Source organism: Salmo salar, chromosome 01 (genome assembly GCF_965601325.2).
Source record: "Salmo salar chromosome 01, fSalSal1, whole genome shotgun sequence".
NCBI classification, from domain to species: domain Eukaryota; kingdom Metazoa; phylum Chordata; class Actinopteri; order Salmoniformes; family Salmonidae; genus Salmo; species Salmo salar.
In genome coordinates this window covers 33,095,483-33,123,149 of record NC_138291.1, presented here as the reverse complement: position 1 = coordinate 33,123,149, position 27,667 = coordinate 33,095,483, and the positions used below count along the sequence as shown (strand labels likewise).

Below are 27,667 nucleotides of genomic sequence, written 5' to 3'. Positions count from 1 at the left end.
CATATCTATTCCGGGTTCTACATTTTTTGAATTGAGCATGCTTATTTAAGATGGTGAGGAAGGCACTTTTAAAGAATAACCAGGCATCCTCTACTGACGGCATGAGGTCAATGTCATTCCAGGATACCCCGGCCAGGTAGATTAGAAAGGCCTGTTCGCTGAAGTGTTTTAGGGAGCTTTTGACAGTGATGAGGGGTGGCCGTTTGACCGCAGACCCATTACGGATGCAGGCAATGAGGCAGTGATCGCTGAGATCTTGGTTGAAAACAGCAGAGGTGTATTTGGAGGGCGAGGTAGTTAGGATGATATCTGAGGGTGCCCGTGTTTACGGATTTGGGGTTGTACCTGGTAGGTTCATTGATCATTTGTGTGAGATTGAGGGCATCAAGCTTAGATTGTAGGATGGCCGGGGTGTTAAGCATGTCCCAGTTTAGGTCACCTAGTAGCACGAGCTCAGAAGATAGATGGGGGCAATCAATTCACATATGGTGTCCAGGGCACAGCTGGGGGCAGAGGGTGGTCTATAGCAAGCGGCAACGGTGAGAGACTTGTTTCTGGAAAGGTGAATTTTTAGAAGTAGAAGCTCGAATTGTTTTGCTACAGACCTGGATAGTAAGACAGAACTCTGCAGGCTATCTCTGCAGTAGATTGCAACGCCGCCCCCTTTGGCAGTTCTATTTTGGCGGAAAATGTTATAATTAGGGGTGGAAATTTCAGGGTTTTCCTAAGCCAGGATTCAGACACGGCTAAGACATCTGGGTTGGCAGAATGTGCTAAAGCAGTGAATAAAGCAAACTTAGGGAGTAGGCTTCTAATGTTAACATGCATGAAACCAAGGCTTTTACGGTTACAGAAGTCAACAAATGAGAGCACCTGGGGAGTAGGAGTGGAGCTAGGCACTGCAGGTCCTGGATTAACCTCTACATCACCAGAGGAACAGAGGAGAGGGAGGATAAGGGTACGGCTAAAGGCTATAAGAACTGGCCGTCTAGCACGTTCGGAACAGAGAGTAAAAGGAGCAGGTTTCTGGGCCCGATAGCATAGATTCAAGGCATAATGTACAGACAAAGGTATGGTAGGAAGAGAGTACATTGGAGGTAAACCTAGGCATTGAGTAATGATGAGAGAGATATAGTCTCTTGAGACGTTTAAACCAGGTGATGTCATCGCATATGTGGGAGGTGGAACAACCTGGTTGGTTAAGGTATATTGAGCAGGGCTAGAGGCTCTACAGTGAAATAAGACAGTAATCACTAACCAGGACAGTAATGGACAAGGCATGTTGATATTAGGGAGAAGCATGCACAGCCAAGTGAATCGTATGCGTCCAGTGAGTGGTTGGGCTGGCTTGGGACACTGCGATTCAGACAGTTAGCAAGCCGGGGCTAGCAAGCTAGCAGTTAGCAGGCCGGGGATTAGCAAGCTAGTAGTTAGCAGGCCGGGGCTAGCAAATTAGCAGATTGCCTTAGAGGGACATCGCGATGGGGGAAAGTCTGTTTTTGCCTCTTCGTGCGGTGACGTCGGTAGACCAGTCATGGAATTTGTAGGGTTCCAAGTAGCAGAGGGGTCCAAGAAACTGGCCGATGGATCAGCTAACAGTCCAATATGCTCTAGATAGATAGCAGGCCGCGGTTAGCAGAATGGGCCTTCAGGGGACGTCGCGCCTGGGGGGTCTGTTGGAATCCTCGGGCAGATTATGTCGGTATTCCAGTCGTGAAGGATCGGCGGGGTTCCGTACCCCGTACCGGCAGTAGAAGGGGTTCGGATATTGTAGCCGAGGAGTGAGCTTCAGGAGTAGCCCAGGAGCCCTCACCGGGAGATGGGCATAGCATGGACTAGCTGCAGGCTAATTGGTGCTTGCTCCGGGACAGAAACGTTAGCCAGGAGTTGTCAACCCGGGTTGCGCTTAGCTAGCTGCCATGGTCCAGATGAAAAGGTTCAGAGTTTGCGGTAGGAATCCGGGGATATGGAAAGAAAAATAGGTCCGGTATGCTCTGGTTTGAAACGCGTTGTTCGAACTGGTGAGAGCTTTCCAAGCTAAAGGTTAGCTGATGACCGCTAGCAGTGGTTAGCTGACTGATAGCTGGTAGCTACATTTACATTTTACATTTTAGTCATTTAGCAGACGCTCTTATCCAGAGCGACTTACAGTAGTGAATGCATACATTTCATTTCATGCATTTTTTTGTTAGCTAGCTAGCTTCAGTTGAGGAGTTCCAGTTCTGATGTAAGTAGAAATACTTTAGGAAAAAAAACAGATCCACACCACATTGGGTGAGGCGGGTTGCAGGAGAGTATTTAGAAGTTGAGGTTTAGGAAAAATATTAAAAAGAATGCGAAGAAAAAGTAAAAGATATAAAAAGATATGTACATGGGACAAGACAAAGACAAAGATGTCTGACTGCTACGCCATCTTGGATTTATTGAGAGAGAGAGCGCGAGAGAGAGAGAGATTGTCCATTGAAATTGCAGGCAAAAAGCTGTATTTATGTCATTTACATGACATCACATAATGCTATGGCAGCCATGTTAATGCTTCCTGGGTAGCCTAACATTCACTAATTAGATAGCTAATTGAACTGTTAGAATTACAACATGAACATATAGTAGCACCACTAAAGATGACCAAACTCTGTCTACATACAATTCTGGTGCTACTATGAGAGTGTCTTGAGATTTTCAGGTTTAATGTATGAGGGGCAGAGGGTTCTGTCTTAATAGAATAACACTATTGTGCTCCTTACATGTAAGGATGTGAGGTGGGGTTGACTGGATATTACTGCCTGTGTAGATTTGCAGTGGAAGTGCAGTGAAAATAACTCTGTGGTCGTGCTCAGTCATGGTTTAATGGGTTGGGAATTCTGTATAACGTATGATACGTAGACAATGTGGAATTGTTGTGCTGTGATCAGTATAGACTTGTTACATGCTACTCATGTGGATTGCTTCTGGAAATCAACTGTAAAAAGCTATATTAGATTGTGTGCTGGTAAATCGAGGCCTTGATCAAACCAGTCTGGGATAAGTCAGCTGTCAAGTTGTCCTGATCTAGTACGTGTGCATGTATCTCTAGTTAGGATTCTGCCATCAGTGAATAATTGCTACTGTGAATATATTAAGCATTATTGCAGGAAATTGGAGCAACCCATTCAAAAAACATGTAGCTTTGTTTCATATAACAAGCATTTCCTTTATTGTGTGTTTTGGGGGGGGAAACCTTGTTCATATGCAAACAACCCCTTTTATCCCTCATTGCTCCCCTCATTACACTGTGATGTAATAGTGAAACGGGGTTCATGCTTGTTAATCCTAATGGCAAATATTGTGTCTCTTGTCTTGCAGAGTTTTGCAGAGAACACCATGAATGAGCTGCTTGGCTGGTATGGCTATGACAAGGTGGACCTGAGAGACCAGGACAACATCGACATACGGAACTACCCAGATGGAGAGGCACAACAACACATCTCTGTCCTGAAAGGTGAGCATAACCATGGAGACAGATATTTATTTATCTGGTCATTGCAGTTGTTGATTCATTGAAAAAGCTATTTTCTGTGCACAGGAGCATACTTCTTAATCTAAAAATACGGTTTTGCAAGTGGTATTAAAAGTGATGCAAAATGTGACATTTACTGTCTATGCTGAGTTGAAAACTCCCTCTGCAGGGTCAGGGACAGAGGCTGGGGAAAGTACTGCTGCAACTTGGCAGTAGTTTATCATGATTGATGAGGCAATTCAGTCAGGCTATCCAGTTCAAAATCTGCTGTAGTTGCATCATCCAGTCATTATGGTGTAGTTGCACTTTGCTTTCCTATTGGTGATTAAACAAGTGTCTCTGGAATCTCTACATGGTGATCCCTGATTATAATGTTGGATAAAATTGTAGAAATTCACATCAGGCATTGAGCAAGCATAGGGCCTTATCTAATCAAAGCTGCCAACATGGTTTCCAGGGTAACACAAAGGACACCCATCTTGCGTCAAAAGCATAATTCTTTGGATTCATTGAAGTGATGAATGATGTCCATTTCCATTGCTTTACATACAGCAAGTCCAGAAAGACCAGCACACTCACTTTGTCTCCCTCAGAAAACTATTTACCAAAAATCCCAGGAGGATCGGGGGAGAATAGTGATGTCTCCCCAAACCAAGCCAATAGCTCCCACTCTACACCGACATTGAGGAACGGAGTGACAGAGTCCTCCACCACCCCGTCCACCTCCACACCCAGCACCAGGGAGCATGGGAACATGCCCATCATAGTTCCACTGATCCCACCCCCCATGATCAAGCCACCAGCAGGTAAAACACTTCACACACACCTAAAAACAACAAACATACTGCATGTGTTTAAGCTTGCACTTTAAGGACTATCAGAATGGATCCTACAATCGAATCCCAAATATACATAAGTGTAGTACAAATCTAACGAATCACTGCCATTTCAGTGCTCAAATCCACTGTCAGTTTTACAATCACTTGATAAATGAGGAACAAAGGTCTGTAAATACATAGACACACACCCCAGGCTCCCCTCCTCCAACTGTTTAAGTGTCAGTATCACCTGGTCAACTCAGTGGAAATGTACATGGACAGAGGGCTTCATTGAACCACAAGTGTGCCGTGATACTCAAGAGGCTCATCAGCCTGCGTGGGGAGAGGAGAGTGCCATGGCATCACCCTAGAGGCGGCCTCACAGCCTCACACAACCTCACACAGCACAGGGGGAAAAACAGATGGTATGGTCCATCTCTCACAGCTCAACACCAACCGCCCCCGCTCCCCCTCCCACCGCCCATCCAACTTGTACCCCTTTTGAATTATTCATATGCCCTGCAAGAGCAATAGAGGGGCTTTTGAGGTGTAGGTACACTGGATGATAGAGGTATTTAATATGGGCGCTGCATAATTACAGTACAAGGCTCTCTCCCAGCAGATGTGAGTTCTTTAATAAGGAAACGCATAACGAGAGCCGAGAAAAAGGCCAGAAAAATCTGAATGCAAACATACCACGTCAAGTGACCTTTTTGTATGAAAATAATTAGATGCTTTCAAATGAACACTTTACATTTTAGTAATTTAGCAGACACTCTTATCCAGAGCAAAATACAGGAGCAATTAGGGTTAAGTGCCTTGCTCAATGGCACATCGACAGATTTTTCACCTAGTCATCTCGGAGAGTCGAACTAGCAACCATTCGGTTACTGGCCCAACGCTCTTAACCGCTCGGCTATCTGCCACACTTCAACTTGTTTGTTGTTGCCAAATATTTTATTTAATTACTGCCAGGTTGCCATGGGACTTTAGAACATACATTTTCTAAAACAATGCAATAATGCAGGGATGTAGAGGGGGAACTTCCCCAGGAATATTTTCTAAAAGAATAAATTCATATTTTTAACTGGAGCTCTTCTACCCCCATTCACACCTACCTCTACAGAGATCTCTCAATATGGGCCATACAGCAGGAGCATAAAGGAGCATAAAATATGCATGCTGTGGCCACGGTGCTATCTTTGGGCCTCCCGGGAGTTATTCCCCTTAATTGAAAATGTCTTTCCTTTAAAACAGATTTGCACTATAGATCTATTAAGCTTAACAAGAGGGAAAAAGCCTTCCCAGTACCCACCACAGTGTGATAAGGGAGTGAGCGGAGGTGAAAGACTAATGGGCACATTTCTTTTCACCTTTGCACACACTTAGTCATAATGTGATAATTGTGAGTCTCACAGGAAGAAGTCTCTCCACATAGTACAACACTGAGGGGCTAAAAAACAATGTAAATTACCCAGCAACCCTTGTTTAAGATGAGAGACCCATTTGATGTCATGGAGGGTGTTTAGTTTCCATGTTCTAATGAATCTCCGATGAAGCCCTCTGCAATTTAATTAGGTAGACTTCAGCTGAAGCATTTTAAAATCGACAAACAATTTTTGTCCACAGCGTTTTCTTAGGGCATCTCTGTCTAGTTAGAATGTCTCTAACTGCCTTCATGACTGCAGCAAAAAACCCTTGGGGTGGGAAGCACTGTGGGAAGCACTGTCCTCTTTTGGAAGGGGAATACTGTCAGGATGCATTGTTGGTCGGATCATTCACATGATGAGATTTGACAGGTGGCTGTCAGTTTGTTTGGGTGGGGGGGGGGGGTTGGCTGGAGTGTTATCCAGTTATCCTCACATTGTGTCTGTTTGTGTTTGTGGTCCCCCAGACGAGGATGTGTCTAACGTCCAGATCATGTGCGCATGGTGTCAGAAGGTTGGCGTCAAACGCTATTCCCTCAACATGGGCACTGAGCTGAAGAGCTTCTGCAGTGAGAAGTGCTTTGCCGCCTGCCGCAGAGCCTACTTCAAGAGAAACAAGGTAAACTCCTTCTTAACACTCCTATCTCATTAATGAACCAATTATGCAAGTGCACACAAGACCATGTGGTACATATATGTACTGACATACATCACTTCCTCCCTACATCCACTCTTCCTGATTTCTCAGATTAAGATGCTGTAGTACACTTGTCAATCCTTAGGAATTGTATTGACCAACTTTCAACTTGGTACAATATCTCCACTAGATGGCTGGGTGAGGAGCCCAGAAGCTTAGGTACTTTGGATATTTCGCCCCTGAGTTTTGGCCTTTCTTTTGAGTACCCATTGTAGTAGAATAACACAAAACCAATATCCATCCTTGGCTTGTGGTTTCATCATTGAATATGCAGAAACACGGTTTCAGTCATACCCTATGCAGTTGACTTTCAAACATGCATTGGTTCCAATTATCAGAATATTTTATCTTTCCAAAGACAGACCATAAAGTAAATAGTGTTTTAATTTGTCCTGATTTCTGAAGTTAAACATTCTGCTTTCTTTCTTATACCTAAGCTTGGATATGTAAGGAATTACAGTGTAAGTATGATATGTTTTTATTTATGTCTTTATTCCTTTCCCTTTTTTCATCAAAACATAATCACTTAGCATAGCTCTGTATGCTACCGGCTGTTGAAATGGAAGTATACATATGTCTGATAATGTAAGATACTGTACGGGAATCCAGTTTTTTCTGTTCACACTATCAATTTTCATAGCATGAGTTGCTTGTACCTACTGTGGTTTCTCCCACATTTGTTAAGTATTGCTAGTCGTAAAGTGAAAGTTCACACTAAAGTCTAAGTTTATTTGACACTTCTATGAGTACTGTATGTAGATATATAAACAAAAGCACAACTGAAGTGGTATTACATTTCAGTGAGTAAGGACCAAAGTGAAGAGCTATCCAGGGACAGAATTCCCACGTTAGGAAAACAGACATGGCTAGAGCACAGAAAGTCCTTGTCTGCTGAGGTGGTGCAGACTCTATATTATGTCTCACACTCTCACATTCATGCAGGCCATTTGTGTAAGTGATATCCACATGTTTCTTTTTTCATGCACCCACAAGATTGGCCACAACTCCAAACCCTCCAGTTTTTCCAACAAAAAAATGGCATGGCTGAAAACGTATCTTGTCTGTTTGTGTCTGAAAGGGGAGCCAGGACATAGCGAGTAGGGTGGCGTTGGGGTGGGCAGTGGAGACGCATCATGTTTCGCTAAATATCTACAGCTGCTTCGTCCGTGTAATCCAATCTCCTCTTATGGCGAGCGCGGGTGAGGAGGATTCAGTTTCCTCCATTGCCACTGCACAACACCATCCATCCAGTGCACCAGGAATAATACCAACATTCAGCCATGTGATAGGGTGGCTGGGGGTAGAAGAGTTCTGATCCAGTTTTGAGCTCATCTAATGACTAGTCTGGGTAATTTCACATAGACATTCAACATAGACACACACTCTCTCTCTCAGCCCTCCCCTCACATCATGTAAAAGATAGAGAGGGTAAAGTCCAAGTGAAGAGGCCCTAGCTTGTATTTTACAGCCCATTTCTGATGTAATACGTCTATCTTTTTTAATGGCTCAGGAATCTTTCCTTACACCTCTAGAGACCTGTAAAATTCCATCTCTGTCTTTGTCTCTGAGGTCCCTCCAGGCAAGTGCTTCTTTACGTAACCCCAGTAATGTCACATCACCTCAAACAGACACAAATTTTTATACACAGGCTGTCGGTTGCCTGCACTGCTCTGACGCACTGTGCAATTTACTTTACCATCTGGATCCAATATCAAGGAAGACACACTGAATAAGATGTGTATTTGTGTGTGTTTGATAAACTGTGTTACCGGTCCTCATTGTGATTCAGTCCTGGTTAGGGAACCTATAGGTCCCCATGTCGCAGCAGGAGAGCCTAGTAAGGGAGGTGATTATTTCATAGCTGACAGCGATTAATACAAAAAAAGGGAAAGGAGGAAACTTAGAGAGTAGTTTGAGGGTAGAAACTGGAGCTTGAACTTGCACTTCACAGACATGGTCATATCATGCTCTCTCTTCCTCTCAAAGTCTAACTATCCTCGCTAGATAGCTTCGGGCTTAGATTTTGTATTTCTTTTTTAGGTAAAGGTTGATGATCATTAGAAATCACAACAAAGAGGCCTGGATGGACCAATCAGCGCACCTACCGACAGAATAAATGTTAGTCAGATAAATAAACACTGACTTTCTAGATCGTTGTAATATGACATGAAGATCACTTTTACAACAGCAGTACATAAGTTACTTGACAAGCTTAAACAAGCTTGTTATCCCACAACCAAACATGAACAAAAAAAGAACGTTCAAGGAACATTTCCTGTTAGCTGGGTAATCTAATGAGAGGACAGAAGGAGGGGGTTGGCCCAAAGATGTGTGTTTTCCCAGGTGGGTGGAAAGTTGTAAATTTGTGCTAGATGTGTTTGAGAATGTGTGAGTGTGTATGTGTGTGTATTTGTGCGATGGGACGTCTCCATGATTGTCTGTTTCTTGTTGTTGTGGGTATGTGTGTGTGTGTATATATATGTGAGGGTATTCCTTTTGGGAAACACACCTCTTGACAGGTGAAAAGCACACACACCTGGGCAGGCACTGATGCCCAGATGGAGGCTTGCACAGTGACAGCTGGTGTGCCACTGCCTCTGGGCATCTTAGTCACCAATGGGCACAGATACCGGTGGTGTGGAACTGTGATGCCATGTTTACACCGGACACTTTAGCCAGACTGCAACTGTATTTAGTTGTCATAGTGTTTCCAACAATAAGACATCACATATTTTCTGTGATAAAAAGTGTTACTGGATTTTCCAGGGGAATAAGCTGTGGAATATATTTGCGTAAATAACATTTCTAATAGCCAAGGAGTAGTTTGAGGAAGAGTAACTTTTGAAACAGCTTTCCTTCCAAAAAGTGGAGAGTGGGACATCGTCACTCATAATCACAGCAACTGATGATTAGAAATGATGGCCAATGATTATATGATTTTTTGGAAGGAAAGTTGTTTCAAAATGCAGCTTGACTTCTCTGGATGGACAAATGTTTTACCCATGGCGGGTAGGCACTTTCATAGCCAATGTCTGGGTTTATCACCAGGTAGCCGGTTTTCCTTCATACTCTCAGTATCGTCATACAACACAGTTGTGCCTGATTCCCAGTAAAGGACGTGGTGTCCCCATTGTATGACTGTACTTTCACCCGACACTATGTCTGGTGCTGGTTGATCTCTCTCTCCATCGCTCTCTCTCTCCCTCTCTCTGTTTGTGTATGTGTGTGTGTGCCCCTCATGCTTCGTTCACTGTGCCAGCACCTCATTAGCACTATATGTAAATGAATTGGCACAGGACCAGAGGGTCACAGCACAAAATGGAGACTGGATAATGACACAATGACACATCTGTGTGTGGTGTGTGTGTGTGTGTGTGTGTGTGTGTGTGTGTGTGTGTAAATTTCAATGCTTATAGATGTGACTGCACAGTGTCTAGTGCCAATGTAAAAAGAGAGAGCATCCCGTCAACCCAGCGATGCTGGTGGATTTTAAATCCCATATCCTCTTTCCTTTAACCTTTATTACTGGGACATTGCTTGTGATATTGTTAAACAGTTGTTTCTCCTTGGAAGTCTTTAAAAATGATTAATGCAGCATTTACTCCCCGGATAACAATGTTTAGATTAATGTGCAATTTCATAGAATTTCCCTCTTTCACAGTTCATAATGCCAATATAACATCTAGGCTCTATAGCTGTCAATGTGAACAATTAACTATAGTTACTACACACACACACACACACACTTTCCACATGGCTTTATTTTATGATGATGAGAACCTGCATATGATTCCACAACCCAAATGCATGTTCACCATTTTACCTTTGTCGGTGTCTTTCCATTCATAAGTTTGTTGTTGTTTTCCCTTCTTCTTTTCTGTCCACCTGTTTATTTTGTCCGTTCGTAAAAAGAGGCCGTTATTTCTCCCCTCAGGCGAGAGACGAAGACGGCCGTGGTGAGAAATTACCCCAGCACAGCTATTCTAAGGATACGCCCAGGCTTGTCTTCAAGACAAACAGCGATGTGCTTGTAAGGACTAAAACGTTTAACACAGATAGAGTTTAAGTTTTTGATGGCTAGAAATGTAATGACATATTTTGATATTCATGACTGTTTGATGTGTTGAATAATGTAAAGAGGTTTGTTTTTAGAGAATGTACTGTTAGCCTTTAGTTATATATAAAACAATTACGTTGATTTAAAGTGAATCACATACTTTTTTCATTCAAATTGTTTTATTTTCTCATTTTCATTCTGCATTGTGTTAGATTCAGATGTTGTGTTCTCTCTTCATAGATCCATAATGAGGAATTTTCTGCCAATTTTATCTTGACCATTTTTTTTGCTGACATTTCAATACATTTCAATCCAGTAATAGAATTGGACATGCGGTTCACCTGTAAAGATTAGCTCTACAACATTGGCAATTTTCTATTTGAATCGTGTCAGGTTCAATGAATGAATTTAAATTATTTGTGATGGAATATACCCACTTTGTTTTGCAAGCTTCATAAGATCATCATGATCCAGACATTGTACCCCCAGCAGATACTGGTCCCCGTAATATAATTTCCCGAATAATACTTTCCACCCCATCAGATAGTGTTCCTCCAGCACATACTATCACACACAGTATCAGAATCTGTTCCCTTGCTGATCACTTTGTTAAGTGTTTAACCAGACGGTTAGCGAGATGGACAGGTTTTCAAAAACTAAATTCTCTAGACAAACTAGAAATCGGTATTGCATCCTAACCAAGCCGCACTGCTTGATGACACAATGCCCACTTAACCCAGAAGCCAGCCGCACTATTGTGTCAAAGGAAACACGTACACCTGGCAACCGTGTCAGCGTGCACTGCATCCAGCCCACCACAGGAGTCGCTGTGGTGAGGACATCCCTCCCGGCCAAACCCTTCCCTAACCAGACACTGCTGGGTCAATTGTGCACCACCCCATGGGTCACCCTGTCACAGCCAGCTGGGACAGAGCCTGGACTCAAACCCAGAATCTCTAGTGGCACAGCTAGCACTGTGCCACTAGACAACTGCACCACTCGGGAAGCCCAGGTAGCTAGGTAATTACCTACAGCAAAGCAAATGGTTAAACCGAGCCAGAGCGACCACCAGTATGATGGCCGTGGTTGAAATAAATGACCATAATTACATTAAACTGCAAACATCTTTGTGCAGGAGAGGAAGTGAGTAGAGAGAGAGAAAAAAATAACTCCATTAGGGTAATGCACAGTGAAATTTCACTCACAGTGCAGAAAGTCGTTAATTGCACTCCATCTGTCTTCTTTTTTAGCCCAAGAAAATGTCAACACATTTATAATTTAAAATATCCAGGCTTACCATCATTGAACCCAACTCTCAGAGCACTTTTCAGACTTTTTTAGCTATGGCTCATTGTGTACCAAATGGACAAAAAAAGAAGACTACTGATATCAAGGCTAAAGGGCTGACTATTGATCACTCACCTGTAAAAGTACCAAGCTGCAATATCAACCTGGACTCAGGGCTAGACGTAACATTCATTTGTGGATATCCATCATCCATTTCGTATGATATATTGCGTATTACAATTCGTATATGTTACGAATGACAATTTATGTGATATCTTATGAATTACAATTCATACAATATGTTTTGAATTTGCAATACGTATGAGATGTTACGAATTCCAATTGGTTGTGGCTAAAGTTAGCTAGGTGGCTAACGCTAACCTTAGCTAGGTGGCTAACGTTAGCTAGGCTAGGGGTTAAGGTTAAAGTTAGGGTTAGGTTACAGGGTTACGGTTAGGGAAGGGTTAGCTAACATGCTAAGTAGTTGCAAAGTAGAGAAAAAAAGTAAGTAGTTGCAAAGTTTCTAATTAGCTAAAATGCTAAAGTTGTCCATGATGAGATTCGAACACGTAACCTTCTGTCTTATGTACCCATACCAAACGTAACATATCGTACTAATTTGAGCGTACGAGATTTTTGTTTACTATGATACATCTAGTCTATGAAACCAGGCTGACAGTATATGGAACACTAGTCTTTGGTCCTGTAATGCTGCGCCTCTATAACAGTACAGAGCACTACAGATATGGTCTCTGATGGTCATGTCTACATTATGACAGCCTTTCTAACAGTGGCCATTTGACTGAAATCGAGTGATGGAGGAGACCTCTGTTTAACATTAAAATCCAATTATGGACAAGATTGTCATTGACGGATTTGTCCATCTCTTTGACATGTGTGACCTGTCAATTGAGAGACGGGGAAGGGATGGAAAAGAGAGATTAAAGAAGAGTGAATGAATCAGGGTGGCCTATCAACTGAGATCTAAGTACTTTATGGAAAATCTAGTTTAGTGAAAAATGAGGTACAAATCAATGAATCAGGCCAGGGTTCAGAGGAGGATGACACAAGAGTAGCATATTATTATGAGGGTTCCATGACCGTTCCAAATCTGAGGTTGTCATGACGTGTGTGTGTTTGCGTGCTTGTGTGCGTGTTCAAATCTAATTTTGACTCAAGTGTGGCAGGCATATATGTGATCTCTGAAAAATCAAATGGTTAGGATCATAAGGATCATACAGTACATGTATGTCTGTGAGCCGAACCTAGTCGTCTTCCAGTAGCATCCCACAATTTATTAGCATTCAACAAGGGGGATTATGGTGTGTGTGATGGATGGACGTCGTTCATGGGTCTGACAGCTGATTAATGCTTTAATTATCTTCAGTGAGTCGCTGTCACGTCCTTCTGAGCTGGCAGAGTGAGTTGTGTGCCCGGGCCGTACCCATCTCCCTGGCCCACCCATTGCCATCCACTCACCAGGGTCATGTTCATTATCTCAGGTACACTAATGAAACTAACAGTTTGGAAACTAACAGCCACATGATGATTGAACGTTCACAGTGAGCATTTTGGAAACTTTTGTAGCCAGTGAAAAATATCCTGGCATCACAAGGCCCTGGCATCCCACAGTGTTGACAAGCTGTGCCAGGCTGCTCCCCTGCCCTGACCAATGTGTGTAATGCCCCCGGGGTAGGGTTCGATAATCACATTCCATTTAAACACAGTCAATTCCACTTTAATGCATTCAATTCTACTTTAATGCAGTCAATTCTACTTTAATGCAGTCAATTCTACTTTAATACAGTCAATTAATTAATCAGAATCTTTTTATGCAATAAAAATATCCAAAACACTCATATTAAAGTTACACACCAGTAGTGAATTAAGTAATGCATCATAGCACCCACCTAGGTGGTTCTCAGCAGCCATTTTTCACCAGAACACAGTAAAACTCCACCCAGCTGTCACTCTCACTTCCATGCCCCCTACTGGCAGCTTGTTCACTTGTCTCCGTCTGTCCATCTCACCCAGCCACCACATTCATCTACCCCCACTTATGCTCATGCCTTACAGGGAAAACCTTTTACTTGAGGCTGTTATGTCCTGCGGCTGTGCCTGTGGCCACTGTCACACACGGCTCAGTGGATTCATGTTTATCGGAGTGGTTCCTCCTTATGAAGGAAGTTTAAGAGGTGAAAACCCCATGGCAGGTGTAAATGTGAATTACATGTCTGGACAAAGTGTTTTTCATTTAAAAGCTTTAAGTACGCCGATCCAGATTTGCACTCACGTTTAAAGCCAGTTGAAAGCTACTTCTTCCTCAAGTTGTAAGCATTTATCAGGATGTTACCATGTGTTGTACATTACCTGTACCTGAAGGGTCATAGCAGTGTGAAGTTAGTATGAAAATCTCTCTGTCTCACTCACTACATGTAGACTATACATGTGCCATTATGCAATGGAAGCACAAAAATACAGATGGGTTTCAATTACGAGGATACAAACATGCCATGCAGATTTACTTTTATTTACTTGGTGTAACGAAACAAAATTTGACCAGTTAATTTAATTACAATCTAGGTTTAAGTGTACCTAATCTGCAGATACTGTGGGAGGCTGAGATTACATTCTGGTTACCAAAGTTGTTTGAATAGCCACATGGCAAAAGGGCAATGTTGCTGACTTTTTTAACTGCTTATGTGTGGTATCTGTAATGCATTATACCTGATGATGTCTTTTGTCTTGTGTTTTGTGTTACAGGTGTGTGACTGGTGCAAACACATCCGCCACACCAAGGAGTACCTGGACTTTGGTGCTGGTGAACGGAGGCTGCAGTTCTGCAGTGCCAAATGCCTGAACCAGTACAAGATGGACATCTTCTACAAAGAGACTCAGGCGGCGCTGCCAGGGGGGCTGTGTAACCCAGGACACGGCCCTGTGGAGGGCAAGTCGGAGAGCAGCACCGGGGCGCAGCTCCTCACCCCCGAGTCCTGGGGCACACCCTTGGGTGACTTACGTCGCAAAGCCCCTTCCCCTGGGGGAAACCCCTCTGTGCCAGTCCCCTCCAGCTCCACCGCTGCCTCTCCCTCTGAGACAGGCACTGTCTGCTCCCCTTCCTCCAAAAACCCCACGCCCAGACCCCACGAGAGCCCCACCTTACCCCCTCCCCCACACCCCTCTCTGCACTCTCCCATGGGAGTCCCCTTGGGTAGCCCCCCAATGGTGATGACGCCCCGGGGACCCGTGCCCCTGCCCTTCTTCATGGAGCACCAGATGATGCAGCAGATGCGGCCACCTTTCCTCCGCCCACCTCACCATGGCCCAGGCCCTAACAGCCCCCTGTCCAACCCCATGATCCCTGGCATCGGACCACCACCACCCCCGCCGAGAACCCTGGGTCCACCATCCAGCCCTATGCACAGGACACAGTTCTCACCCCACCACCATCCCTCCAACAACCCCAACCTGGGAGGGAACCCCCCAGGGATGATGCCACCCCATCCAGGCCTACACATACCCGGTTTTCCCTTCCACTCCAACATGATGCCAAACGGGCCCATGCTTATGCCACCCATGATGAACTTTGGTATGCCTTCCCTCGCCCCTCTGGTTCCCCCGCCAACCCTGCTGGTCCCTTACCCTGTAATCGTGCCCCTGCCGGTGCCCATCCCTATCCCCATACCCTTCCCCTTCAACCCCAAGACCTCCAAGGACAAACCCAGCAACAACAACAACCCCATTCCCAGTGCATCAGGGGAGGACCACAGGCCCTTCTCCGCTGGTTCCTCCAGAGGGGATCACAAGTTTGGGCCCTCCAGTTCCGGGGTGCACTCCCCGGGCTTCTCTGGCTACGATCTGGCCCGCTTTGGCTCTGAGAGGAGTAGGACTGACGTGGTGGACCTGACCGTGAAGACTGAGAGTCCGGGGTGTGCCTCCACCGCGGCCTCCCTCCCCGAGGGCGTGATCGACCTGACTCTGGGCCGGCGATCGCGGCTGCAGCAGGTCATCCAGCGGGTGGTGCCCAGTGTCCATGTAAAGGTGGAACGAGACGGGGACTCAACCAGCCCCCCACCTTCTGGACCATCCCCTCTGAATGCCTCTGGGCAGGGGAAGGGGGACAGCAGCCTAGAGGACATGAGCCAGGAGGTCAGGGAGGCCATTAGTGACTCTCTGGAGCCAGGCTTCCTGCCTTGTAGCCAGGCCACATCACCATCCCCACAGCCAAACCAAAACTCCTATACTACCCAGCTCACAAATCACCCTGGCACCCCACGGACCCAGCCCTGCAGCCCACCTGCCCCCTGTGATGTCATAGTAAATGGCAGCAGTCAACACACAGACGGCCCCAGCCGGAGCACGCTACCCACACCTCTGTCTGACCCTGGCCGGAGAGGAGGAGGAGGCTGCGGCGAACCAGCCAACTGCGAGCTGGAGCGGGAGGCGCTGAAGGAGAACAGCTGCTTGGTGCCAGAGTGGGAACCAGGTAAGAGGGGCCCAAGTGAGGAGGCAGTGCAGGGGGGCACTTGGGAAGGCAAGCTGGAAGCCAACGGCGACCTTATGGATCTGGACGATGATGACGACCACGCCTATGCACTGCTGCAGCCCAAGGCTGGCTGTGTCATCCAGCCCCTGCCAAAGCCCAGCGACAAGACGGCCATCGTGTCATGCAGCATCAGCGCTCCCCTGGCAGCAGGGGCAGGGAGCCCCGAGCTGGAGCCGCCGCTAAAGAGGAGGTGCCTGCGAATACGCAATCAGAACAAATGAGGCAGAAAAGGTTGGTCTCATGGCACCCTCTACTGAGGACCCAAGAAGGTCCCCCTCCCATCATCTCTGCCCTGTACCTGTCCCTAAAGGTGGTGTGGAAATATCACAAAAATATCAAACAGTCTGACAGTTTTTCAAAAAGGCCTTCAAAACATGAAGATGTCCGATTTAACTTTGTGTAGGGTATTTTGTGCTTGTGCTGCTTTGCAGCATATTTTGATGCATACAATTGCACTGTTTGATCATATTGTTTAAATATCTAGAGACCTTTCTTCATCAAACATAAAATTACCTTTTTTGTCGGCATAGATCTATTGCAATGTTTCCCTCACCACTGCCCTTGCCGTAGCTTTTGACCTGATCTGAGAGAGGGTGCTGACAGAAATGTACAACCGTGAAGGAAAATATACTCTTGATGTCAGGGTTGATAACACACTAATGTTACTTTAGTCAAGCATGCAGCAGTAAATCTATTGGATCTGAGCGAGAGAGATGTCTGGTTGAAAAATAGACCTGTAGAATGGGGATTCCCTTTGTCTGATCTAACATGTCTAATTCTGGATCCTCTTTCTCCTTTCATATTTCAGCTCAGACAGGTGGCAGTAACTCCCCTACAGAATGAGGTATGCTGTTGAAGCTCTTGACAACACTAGCCTTCCACTATCCACCCCTCGCTTCTCCACCCCATGAACCTCTCTCCCAGCCAACTAGCACTCAAAATTCTAGCCTTGTCACCCTAATCTTAACAACTCGGCACAGGCCGACCACAATAACCCCTGGACCAGTGGAAGTGGGACTTGGAGGCATTCACCTTTAACCCAGACCAGACGTGTTATTTTCTCTTGAGACACATTCCTTTAGCCCATACTGCCCCTCTCTCCCTTCCTTCCAAAGCAAATGCTCTGTCAGATCTCTGCTGTCAGACTGATAAGCCACAATGCTAAGCCAATAGATTTACCAGCAGTTTTGTGTTCGCTGGAAGAGGTCTAAGGTAGCATTTTTAGCCAATCTGTTCCAAAGTGAAAGGTGTAGCATTTTTATGTGGCAAGAAATTCAGGCTAAAGTCATCCCCACCCGCCCCCCACCTTTGCATGATCACAACCAGCACAAAATGCTAACCTCCAACCCCCATCCCACCATTGAGGGTGACAGGACATTTGTTTTGAACTGGAAACCAAAAAGAGACATCTCATAATGGAAGGTAACAATCAGAGGGAGACATTTTCTGAGCCTCACAGGTTGAGGAATAATAACAAGAAAAAAGAGGAGGGGTGAAATCCTTGTGTTCTGACTGTAGCACACTCTATTCCTGGAGATACCAGGGGCCCCTTTGCGTCACAGAACCTTTCCCTTGTGGAGCAGTGGGGATATCTCCACAATAAAAGGAGACCTTGGCACTATTGAACTGCTCATCTTCAGTGGGTTTCATGGTCATAAAATACAAGAATTTTCAAGTTTATCCTCACTCACTGATTTGTGGACAACAGGGTAGAGACCTCACCAGCAAACGACGGTGGGTAACTGTGGACAATGTGCAATCTCTGCCAACGTGGAGGCTATTTTGCTTCTCTGCAAGCTCCTGGTCAGACAAAATCAGATGTGTAATTCTAATTGTAATCGTCACGGCTGTATTTACATTTTTAACACCGCAATGATATTGATGATAATGCTATATCTTCAGCCACATCTCTGATGTGTACAGTAGGGTTATGGTAATGATGTGACTTTCATCATGGAAGCAAAAGTATGACTGCTGCTTATCACACCACAAAGGGATTGCGTCAATCGAGAGTTGATACCACAGCCATTAGCATTGTTTCGTCACTAGTGCTCAGGGTCGTAATGTTGCACTAGGATTTATCATTGACAAGGGAAGCTGGCTCTCTTAAATCAAATTTGCTTGTCAGTCATAGATAATTCTCTGGAAACACTGGTCCAAACGTACTGTAGAACTATTTGTAAAGTCAAACTACTGAAACAAATTAATCAATTCTTTAATGAGTCAAAGATTTTGTCATATTTACATTATGATATGGGGAATCATCTCACTTCCCTGTCCTTCACCCTGTTCAAAATGTTGTCCTTTGCCAGTGTTAATCTGTCTGCATTATAACATTTTGGCAGTGTATATTTTGCTTCATTCTAGTTTATATTGCCGGTAGAGACTAACAGCCCCCCCACACACACTAGTTGGTGCTCAGTGATCTGAAAGGACTGAGAGTCTATTGAGGGACATAATGACGAACCTTATGTATTATTACCCAAAATGAGTTGCACTTACAGTACATGTTGCCAAATTGGTGGGTAGTGTACCACATGGGGGTGTCAAAAAGGCTCTAAGTTTGTCAGTTGCACAGAGAAATTAGAAAGCATCATGTTGCTTGTCAGGTTCAAATAAAAGTATGTATTTTGGTGCAAGGATTTCTCCCTATAGACTTCTGTCAACATAAAATTTACTCTTTTGATTTTCATGCTCTATCTGTCCAGCCAAAATCTCCAGCTTCTTGCCAACTTCTTTTTCCATCTCTCCCATTTCCCTTTGGGTCTGAACCCTCTTTCTCTTCCCCTGAACACCGATGGGAAGTGTAATTCCACACACCAGCCAGAGCTATGGGTTGCATGTTTTATAACAAAAATTGGAGTGTTACACACATAAACATACACACACATGCATGGATTTGCAGACACGTACACACGCACAGCAACGACTCACCACCCTCCATGATGTACTCTCTCACACACGCACATGCACACACACACTAACTAAAATGATGTTTAGAGATTCATTCTCTCTCCATCCATGTATTGTTCCAACTGCTCTATCTTGACTTCCTCCCCGATGACAGTAGTGTTTGCCAGTGTCTGTGTATGCCAAGCAGGTGGAACCAGAGACCAATGTTCAGATTAGAGACTGTTGACTCAGAGTAAGCACTGCAACACAATCTGCCGCATGATAGTCAGGCATTTAGGCTTCGCCTGTCCCGTGCCAAGACTAGGATTCTGTTTCACAGTAATTATTTCCTTGAATTTCCGGTTTTAAAATAAATATATATACTGTACCAGTCAAAAGTTTGGACACACCTACTCATTCAAGGGTTTTTCTTTATTTTTTACTATTTTCTACATTGTAGAATAATAGTGAAGATATCAAAACTATGAAGTAACACATATGGAATCATTTGATAACCAAAAAAGTGTTAAACAAATCAAAATATATTTTATATTTGACATTCTTCAAAAGTAGCCGCCCTTCGCCTCGATGACAGCTTTGTACACTCTTGGAATTATCTCTACCAGCTTCATTAGCGGCAGGTAGCCTAGTGGTTAGACGTTGGGCCAGTAACCAAAAGGTTTATAGATCAAATCCCCAAGCTGACAAAGTAAAAATCTGTCATTCTGCCCCTGAACAAGGCAGTTAACCCACTGTTCCTAGGCTGTCATTGTAAATAAGATTTTTTTCTTAACTGACTTGCCTAGATAAATAAAAGATCAAAAATGTAGGTAGTCACCTGGAATGCATTTCAATTAACAGGTGTTCCTTGTTCATTTCTGGAATTTCTTTCATTCTTAATACGTTTGAGCCAATCAGTTGTGTTGTGACAACGTAGGGGTGGTATACAGACGATAGCCCTATTTGTTAAAAGACCAAGTCCATATCATGGCAAGAACAGCTCAAATAAGCAAAGAGAAATGACAGTCCATTACAGAAGGTCAGTCAATCTGGAAAATTTCAAGAACTTTGAAAGTTTCTTCAAGTGCAGTCGCAAAAACCATCAAGAGCTATGATGAAACTGACTCTCATGAGGTCCGCCACAGGAAAGGAAGACCCAGAGTTACCTCTGCTGCAGAGGATAAGTTCATTAGAGCTAACTGCATGTCAGATTGCAGCCCAAATAAATGCTTCACAGAGTTCAAGTAACAGACACATCTCAACATCAACTGTTCAGAGGAGACTGAGTGAATCAGACCTTCATGGTCGAATTTATGCAAAGAAACCACTACTAAAGAACACCAATAATAAGAAGAGACTTGCTTGTGCCAAGAAACACGAGCAATGGACATGAGACCGGTGTAAATCTGTCCTTAGGTCTGATGAGTCCAAATGTGAGATTTTGGTTCCAACCGCCATGTCTTTGTGAGATGCAGAGTAGCTCAACGGATGATCTCCGCATGTGTGGTTCCCACCGTGAAACATGGAGGAGGAGGAGGTGTGATAGTGTGGGTGTGCTTTGCTTGTGACACTGTCTGTGATTTATTTAGAATTCAAGGCACACTTAACCAGCATGGCTACCACAGCATTCTGCAGCGATATGCCATCCCATCTAGTTTTGGCTTAGTGGGACTATCATTTGTTTTGCAACAGGACAATGACCTAACACACCTCCAGGCTGTGTAAGGGCTTTTTGACCAAGGAGAGCGATGGAGTGCTGCATCAGATGACCTGGCCTCCACAATCACCCGACCTCAACCCAATTGAGATGGTTTAGGATGAGTTGGACCACAGGGTGAAGGAAAAGTAGCCAACAAGTGCTCAGCATATGTGAGAACTCCTTCAAGACTGTTGGAAAAGCATTCCTCATGAACCTGGTTGAGAGAATGCCAAGAGTGTGCAAAGCTGTCATCAAGGCATTGTTTTGATTTGTTAAACACTTTTTGGGTTGCTACATGATTCCATATGTGTTATTTCATAGTTTTGATGTCTTCACTATTATATTCTACAATGTAGAAAATAGTACAAATAAAAAAATAAACTTGAATGAGTAGGTGTGTCCAAACCTTTGACTGGTACTGCATATATCTTAAAAAAATACATTTCCAGACTCGGCAACCTAGCCTTTTGCAGTCATCCTACTGCACACTCAAAGAGTAGCAGTTAATTTGCAAACAAATAACTTTTGCACTGACTAATCCTCAATGATTTCAACCAAAATTAGAGATCACATAAGAAACAGAGATAATGAGGAATAATTTCCATTCTTTCATTCACTTTTACTTGACCTCATCACCATATGTAATGCGAACCAGAGATACTTAGACAAATATAGCCTTGAAACTGGAAACTTGTAGTGTCTGCGGTTCTTGACAGATGTGGGAGACAGCTGAAACTGAGACAATGAAACAGGTCGGGCTTCAGTCTGACAGCAGAAATGTGTGTCTGGGTCTGTGTGTGCATGTGTGGGTTCAACTGATTTCAGCCGACCACTGCTGCCATTGTCTGTTGGACTGGAGGCATCTCAGTAAAATATAAATAACTGTGTGAAGCTAAGAATTGCCACTAGGTGTCAGGGTAGATATTCTTTGCTGCGAACACAGTTGAACTGAAAATACTCACAACTATGATTTTTGAAGCACTTCCACAGACCTTTGACGCATAGTGGCCCTGATGCATAGTCCTCCTCACCCTAACACACCAGGAATACCACACACACACACCTTAATATCGCCTTCATCGTTGTGACCGAAAGGCCAATTCACCCCTCCAGTGCCAGCATCGTCAGTCTTGCAAATGCTACTTAAAGGAATGAAGTGGAAATAACTTCATCTGTCTATTTCATTGGGGAGAGATGAAGAATAAAAGCGAAAATCCAGCACCCATTTAATGGAATTAAATAGGCTAGGTCAACAGCCTAAGATATGCAATGACAACTTCCTATTCAAAATCTTGATAGAGAGTAGAAATACTAAACGAAACAAAAACATGACATTTCTCATGTCACTTTTCAAACGTGAACAGAAAATCTGCCTTAACTCTCACTTGTGTACTCTACAGTGCAGACGATGATGCTCGCTTGTAAGACTCCCCACTTTGTACAAAATAAAATGGACAAAAAACTACTTTGTTATGTTGCTAGTGTTGATGTATAGATGATCAGCTTTCTGTAACTTGTATAAACCCAACCCTCCCATTTTGCTAAAGGACCCTTCTTCCTACACCACCAACAAACATCCTCCTTCCCCTTCTATGTTTTATCTAGTGGTGAATTATCAACCTTTCTGTACATTTTATAGTATTATTTAATTAAAGTGAAGAAAACTGCAAGAAATGGATATAACTGTTGTCTTTTTATTATGAAGTTGTTACTATAACTTGTTGCCAAGATTGCTTTGAAAATAATAATTTTGTGCTGTAACAGTATTTGCTTTATTCAGTGAATTGCTTATGGAGACTAATAAATAGAGGTACACACCAACTTGTTTCATCTTTGTCAATATCTGTTTAACCTCACACACACACACACACACACACACACACACACACACACACACACATGAATTCCTTCTCTGACCGTGGAGCATAAGCACAAAAATATGTATTGGACACATTGTGTCATAGCATCCACTGTGCATCACAGAACACTTGGGGTGGCAATCAGCAAAAAGTCTGCACCAGCCTACACAGCATCGAGACTGGTGCAACCACAGTGGCATATTGATACTCTACTGCAGGTATGTACAGTAGATGCCTGTGGCTATGGCGCCATCCTATGGCGCTTTCATCACTGTGCACTACCCACCTTAATAGCCCACCAGCAGGGGTCCCCCTTCCCATTGCTGAATACATCAGCCCCTCCTGTAACAAACCATGGGGGTTTCACATCCACCTGAGCTGCTACATGCATTGGCATAAACACAATGTACAAAAACAACACCACACATAGATTATAATTACTGGGAGCAACGTCATCATCGACATCGATGGACGGACATAAGCAACAGTACATTGTAGTATGTGTAGGCCTACAGTATGTCTACTGCAATAGTGTGATGCTGACCAATTAAACATAGAATTGTAGCTACCTTAGTACAACACCTGGCAAGCTGTCAAGAGGTTTAAATGTCTTGTTGCAATGTGTTCGATTGATAGTCGCAGGGACATTTGGAGGGACGCCTGTTCAAGTCCCAGTTGGCTAGCCCCCCAAATTGTTACACTGGTGTCAGAAGTCGGATGGCGCTGCTGGGAGGCCAGATGTTACATTTAAATCCAACAACTAATATTCAGACATCTATTAACTTGCAGCTATGATATCATCTGGAAGTAGCATACTTGTTGCACACTTCATGACCATTGCACACAGCCATCAAAACGTTACTATTATAACAATATCAAGAGATGGTGGGGCATAAGTGGAAAGAATGTGTCAATCAGGTGAATCATTACTGAGTGTGGAGAATGTATTTGTAAAACTTTAGGAGAGTAGTCATCACATAGCTCTATTATTCATCATGATGCAGCTTCCCACATTGAACAGCAGCTTGATTTGAGGAGACAGAGAAGGCTTATGGGTAAATGAGGCGGCTGTGTCTGCATGTTGATGTCAGAGGAGGGAGGAGAGATCTAGCTCTGGAAGTGGAGTATGTACGAGGAATCCACGGTGGCTAACTGCAGTTAGACATTCCGACAACCCTTAGTTTTTCCGTCATGCAGGGATACATACCGAAATAGTTCTGTAGTGTAGGAGAAGAGCTGATTGTATAACGTTTTTAAACTGTTCATCGCTCAAGCTATTTTGTAGAACGCCATACTCTGTCAATTTGCCTATGACAGTGATGCAATTACAAAATCCATGTAATTTGAGTGTTTCAAATGTTGGATTTTAAACACTTTCGACTGTTTTGGAAACACATTTTTTTAAATTTAAGCAAAGCACATCGGAGCGCCCAAAAAGAGAAGGGAGGGGGGCAAGAAAACGCCCTGTTGCTGAATGTTCTTAAAATTGTAACTTCATCGCGGTGTGGATCACAGAGAGCAGTCATATGGAATATGGTACTATAAATATCTATCTTGATTTGCGTTCAACGAAATCTCCGGACTAATTGGCAAGTTTGCGGAGCTGCGCTTCTCCGTTTATGGTGGATTATTATTTTTTTCAACATTGTGGATACTGCAATTCCGAGGCGATTATAGAAGGAGGCTGCTAGGCCCACGGCCATTGCCCAAGAACAAAAAGACTTTTCCCCATGTAAACCCAAACAGTTCTCATAAGGCTCGTCTTATATGTAAAAGAAACGGGCATTAATCAATCGCAAAAATGTCACTTGGTGCAGAGAGAAGGATGGAAAACCGGTTGAAAAAGCTGGAGGCCATGATCAAAGATCCAAGATCTGCGATAAACTTGGAAAGTTTACTCGTAAGTCTGCTAATATTTTATTAATTATTAATAGGGCCTATTCTGTTTCCCTTCGCGCACTTTGAAGCAACCAACATGATGCATTGTAGCAGTAGACTTCTTACGCCATTTAACCAATATGTATCAATTTTGATGTTGCCGATGTCGACATTGTAGCCAAATCCTATCATTCGCTGGCTGCGCGGTGTTGGGCAAGGTTTAGCTAACTTCCTCACCACCAAGCCTTTCATGATTCAGGTCAACATTCTATTCAGAAAGAATAGGCCTGTTACACTATATTTAGAGTAACAACAATTCTAAACACATCGTTATTATTTAGCATTAAGTTGTCACCTATAACAGCATCATGTGTAGCCTATCCTGTGACAATGTGTATATGTTAATAGTTCCTGATTCAAATGCTCATTTCTGCCTAACTTAAAATTCCATGCAATTCAACATCGGGATTCCAGGCAACATAGGCCTATGTAAGGGTATAAGGATCGAAAATAGTTGAGCCATATGTTTTGTAGTGATATATGAGGGCATCTGATGCAACAGACAACACAGCTGTAGGCTAACTGCATTAAATCTGTTTGAAGATTATTGGAACATTTGCATAGCCCTGTAGGTTAGTCTACTTCTATGGAAACGTTTCTTCCGGTCAAGTCCCTGAACGATCTCCCGCCTGGCAAGGGATTGGCCCACTGACTTGTATGGGATATGCGCCACATTGTCATGTTTGGCACCAGACGGGTACCAACGGCATGTCACGCGCGCTTGTCTACAAACTGATGCGTTGTAGTAACTGCCAAAGAGAGGAGTGGGTTTTCGCCCCAAGTCAACTGTTTAAAAGGATAATAATAATAAGTTAACGTTTTGGGAGTGTTTACCCATACAGGCCTGCTCACTGCTGTGGAATGTCGAGAGGACTGTCATCTGTTTATAGGCCTGAAAACATTCTGCATAAACCTATTGTGATAGCCTAATAGTTGGTCCAGCCTGAAATAGCCACACCAAGATCATAAACACTCATGATTTACACATTCAGGATTTGAAGTGTTTCCTGGTGAAGCTCCCCCAGACACTATTAAAAAAATGTCAAGCAGTTTCTGAACCCGGAGTTCAACTTCTTCAGTACCAGTTGAATGAAGAATCCATCTGTTAAAAAGTGCATAATGGGTCTACTTTATATGCAGTGACTGAATCCTCAGCTGAAAAGTGTTTATTTCCTGGGAATGAGTAGGAGATAGATATCAAAGCTCGATGACTGTTCTAGACTGAAGTTGAGTGGGAGGAGTGCGTAGGACTGAACAGGCAGTATCCTCCCAAGCCATTTTTGGCCTACTCTCGCTTTCTGTTATTGTCTGCTATGAAGAAGGCACATAGGCAAGCATCAGGCATTGCAATAATGTAGTCAGACCTGTTTCTACATGCTCTCACATTCAGACCTTTCCTGATATAACTTACATTGTTCACTTTAAAAATATTGCCTAATGATGAACACACACACATACTTAGTCATCGACATCCATTAACACCTATAACAGCTGCTTAAATATAATTATCCTGGATAAGGCACTTGTTGCCTCAGCAGAACAATGCCTGGGCCTTTTTTTATGTCCTTACTTCCTGTAAACGTTTTTCTTCCTGTACGCTTCTTGTTTTGCACAATGTACAGATGAGATAATAGTCTAAAATAGAGAGTAGGCCTTAAACATGTCCCTGGAGTGTTTCAGGAATGTCAAGCTGCTCTTCAAAGGGGATTTCTTATCACAGGGCCATCCCTGATGTGATCTGATGCAGTGTAGGACTGACTACCACTTGAAATTAGGCCCACACTCAGTGGAATGCAGCCTGGGATCTGTCAGTTACCCCACCAAGGTTTCACTACACAACTGAGCAGTGTGAATCTTATGAATGACTGAAGGATTGTTGACTTGAATGTGTTTAATGTGTGTAATAGAATGAAGAATGCAGTGTTTCAAAGCATTTAAATGGAATGTATTTGAATGGGTACTAGTGAATTGTGATAGGAGGGAACTCATCAGAGGAGTGTGTGTGTAGACTGTAGTTTGGGCTACATTGCTGACCTGTCTGGTACTGCAGCAGACTGACTAAGGTCTCCTGGAAAGCTCAGGAATGAGATGGCATTCATTCTGACAACTCAGAATGTGAACTGGATCAGATGGCCTGCCTTTAACAGGCAGCTGAGAGAGTGAGGTGTGTTCAGTACAGGTTCAGGGGCGGGTAACGCACACCAGCCAACAGGATCTGGTCTGCAGTGTTGTTTTATTCTTCTCTCTCTGGCACTTTCACATTGATCCATTAATGTTACTTATTTTTGCTTTATTGGATGGAATGCACTTAGTGTTTTATAGTGTTCAAAGGAAATGTTGAACTTTGATTAGCTATATGTTTTTACTATTTCAATAAAAATTGTGCTTGAGATATTTCATGAGCTGAGTACATTGCTGCCTAGTGTCAAAAATCCTGCCCAGTTGGCATATTTTGCGATGTCAGCTAAGTTGATAGTCATTTTCACCTGCAAAACTGTGTAGTAAAGTAACATTCCTGTATTCTGTTGCTCCTTCTCCTATACTGCTATCTAATATAATCCCAGGGCACACCCTTTTAATTTCAGGAGTGCTCTGTATCAGCTTAGACACGTTATACTGTATCATGGAGGCTTGAAGTAAAACATCACTGATGGCAGTATTTTTCCCCAGGCCCCAGCCCTACTGATCCCCTTTATTTGGCAGAGCACCAGTGCTGACTGGGTACTGTTTTCAGTCACCAGCATCAGCCACTGTACTTGTGCATGTGGTATTAAAAGATGAAACTTAAACGGCCACTCGGGGCTAGCAGCATGAAAGAGAGGGCATTTCTTGAGGTAGGCCTAACTAGGCACACTTGATTGCAGCCTTTTCGCTGTCCTCAAGGAAATGACCTCATTGAGTAAATAGTTGGACTTATATATGGGTCTCAAAGTCCCTCTGAATTGCTGCAC

The 27,667-nt window shown here is 43.7% G+C and overlaps 2 protein-coding genes across 10 annotated transcripts in view; both read left to right on the top strand.

Moving 5' to 3' along the window:
* The window catches only part of sobpa (sine oculis binding protein homolog (Drosophila) a), a 34,076-nt gene extending 11,336 nt beyond the window's left edge, over positions 1 to 22,740 (top strand). For 2 of the 6 annotated variants that reach the window (XM_082973735.1, XM_014192170.3), the window contains 7 exons: positions 3,343 to 3,478; positions 4,090 to 4,302; positions 6,209 to 6,360; positions 6,876 to 6,899; positions 10,373 to 10,468; positions 14,546 to 16,559; positions 17,137 to 22,740. In XM_082973735.1, coding sequence (XP_082829861.1) covers positions 3,343 to 3,478; positions 4,090 to 4,302; positions 6,209 to 6,360; positions 6,876 to 6,899; positions 10,373 to 10,468; positions 14,546 to 16,549 — 2,625 coding nt within the window. In that variant the 3' untranslated portion in view covers positions 16,550 to 16,559; positions 17,137 to 22,740. The remainder of the gene's footprint in view (positions 1 to 3,342; positions 3,479 to 4,089; positions 4,303 to 6,208; positions 6,361 to 6,875; positions 6,900 to 10,372; positions 10,469 to 14,545; positions 16,560 to 17,136) is intronic. The other 4 variants (XM_082973736.1, XM_082973734.1, XM_082973738.1 and 1 more) reach the window with 3 other exon arrangements.
* A 1,121-nt stretch (positions 22,741 to 23,861) lies between these two features.
* Positions 23,862 to 27,667, top strand: part of rock2a (rho-associated, coiled-coil containing protein kinase 2a) — a 45,563-nt gene continuing 41,757 nt past the window's right edge. For 3 of the 4 annotated variants that reach the window (XM_014192157.3, XM_014192141.2, XM_014192150.2), the window contains exon 1: positions 23,862 to 24,678. In XM_014192157.3, coding sequence (XP_014047632.1) covers positions 24,580 to 24,678 — 99 coding nt within the window. In that variant the 5' untranslated portion in view covers positions 23,862 to 24,579. The remainder of the gene's footprint in view (positions 24,679 to 27,667) is intronic. The other variant, XM_014192160.3, reaches the window with a different exon arrangement.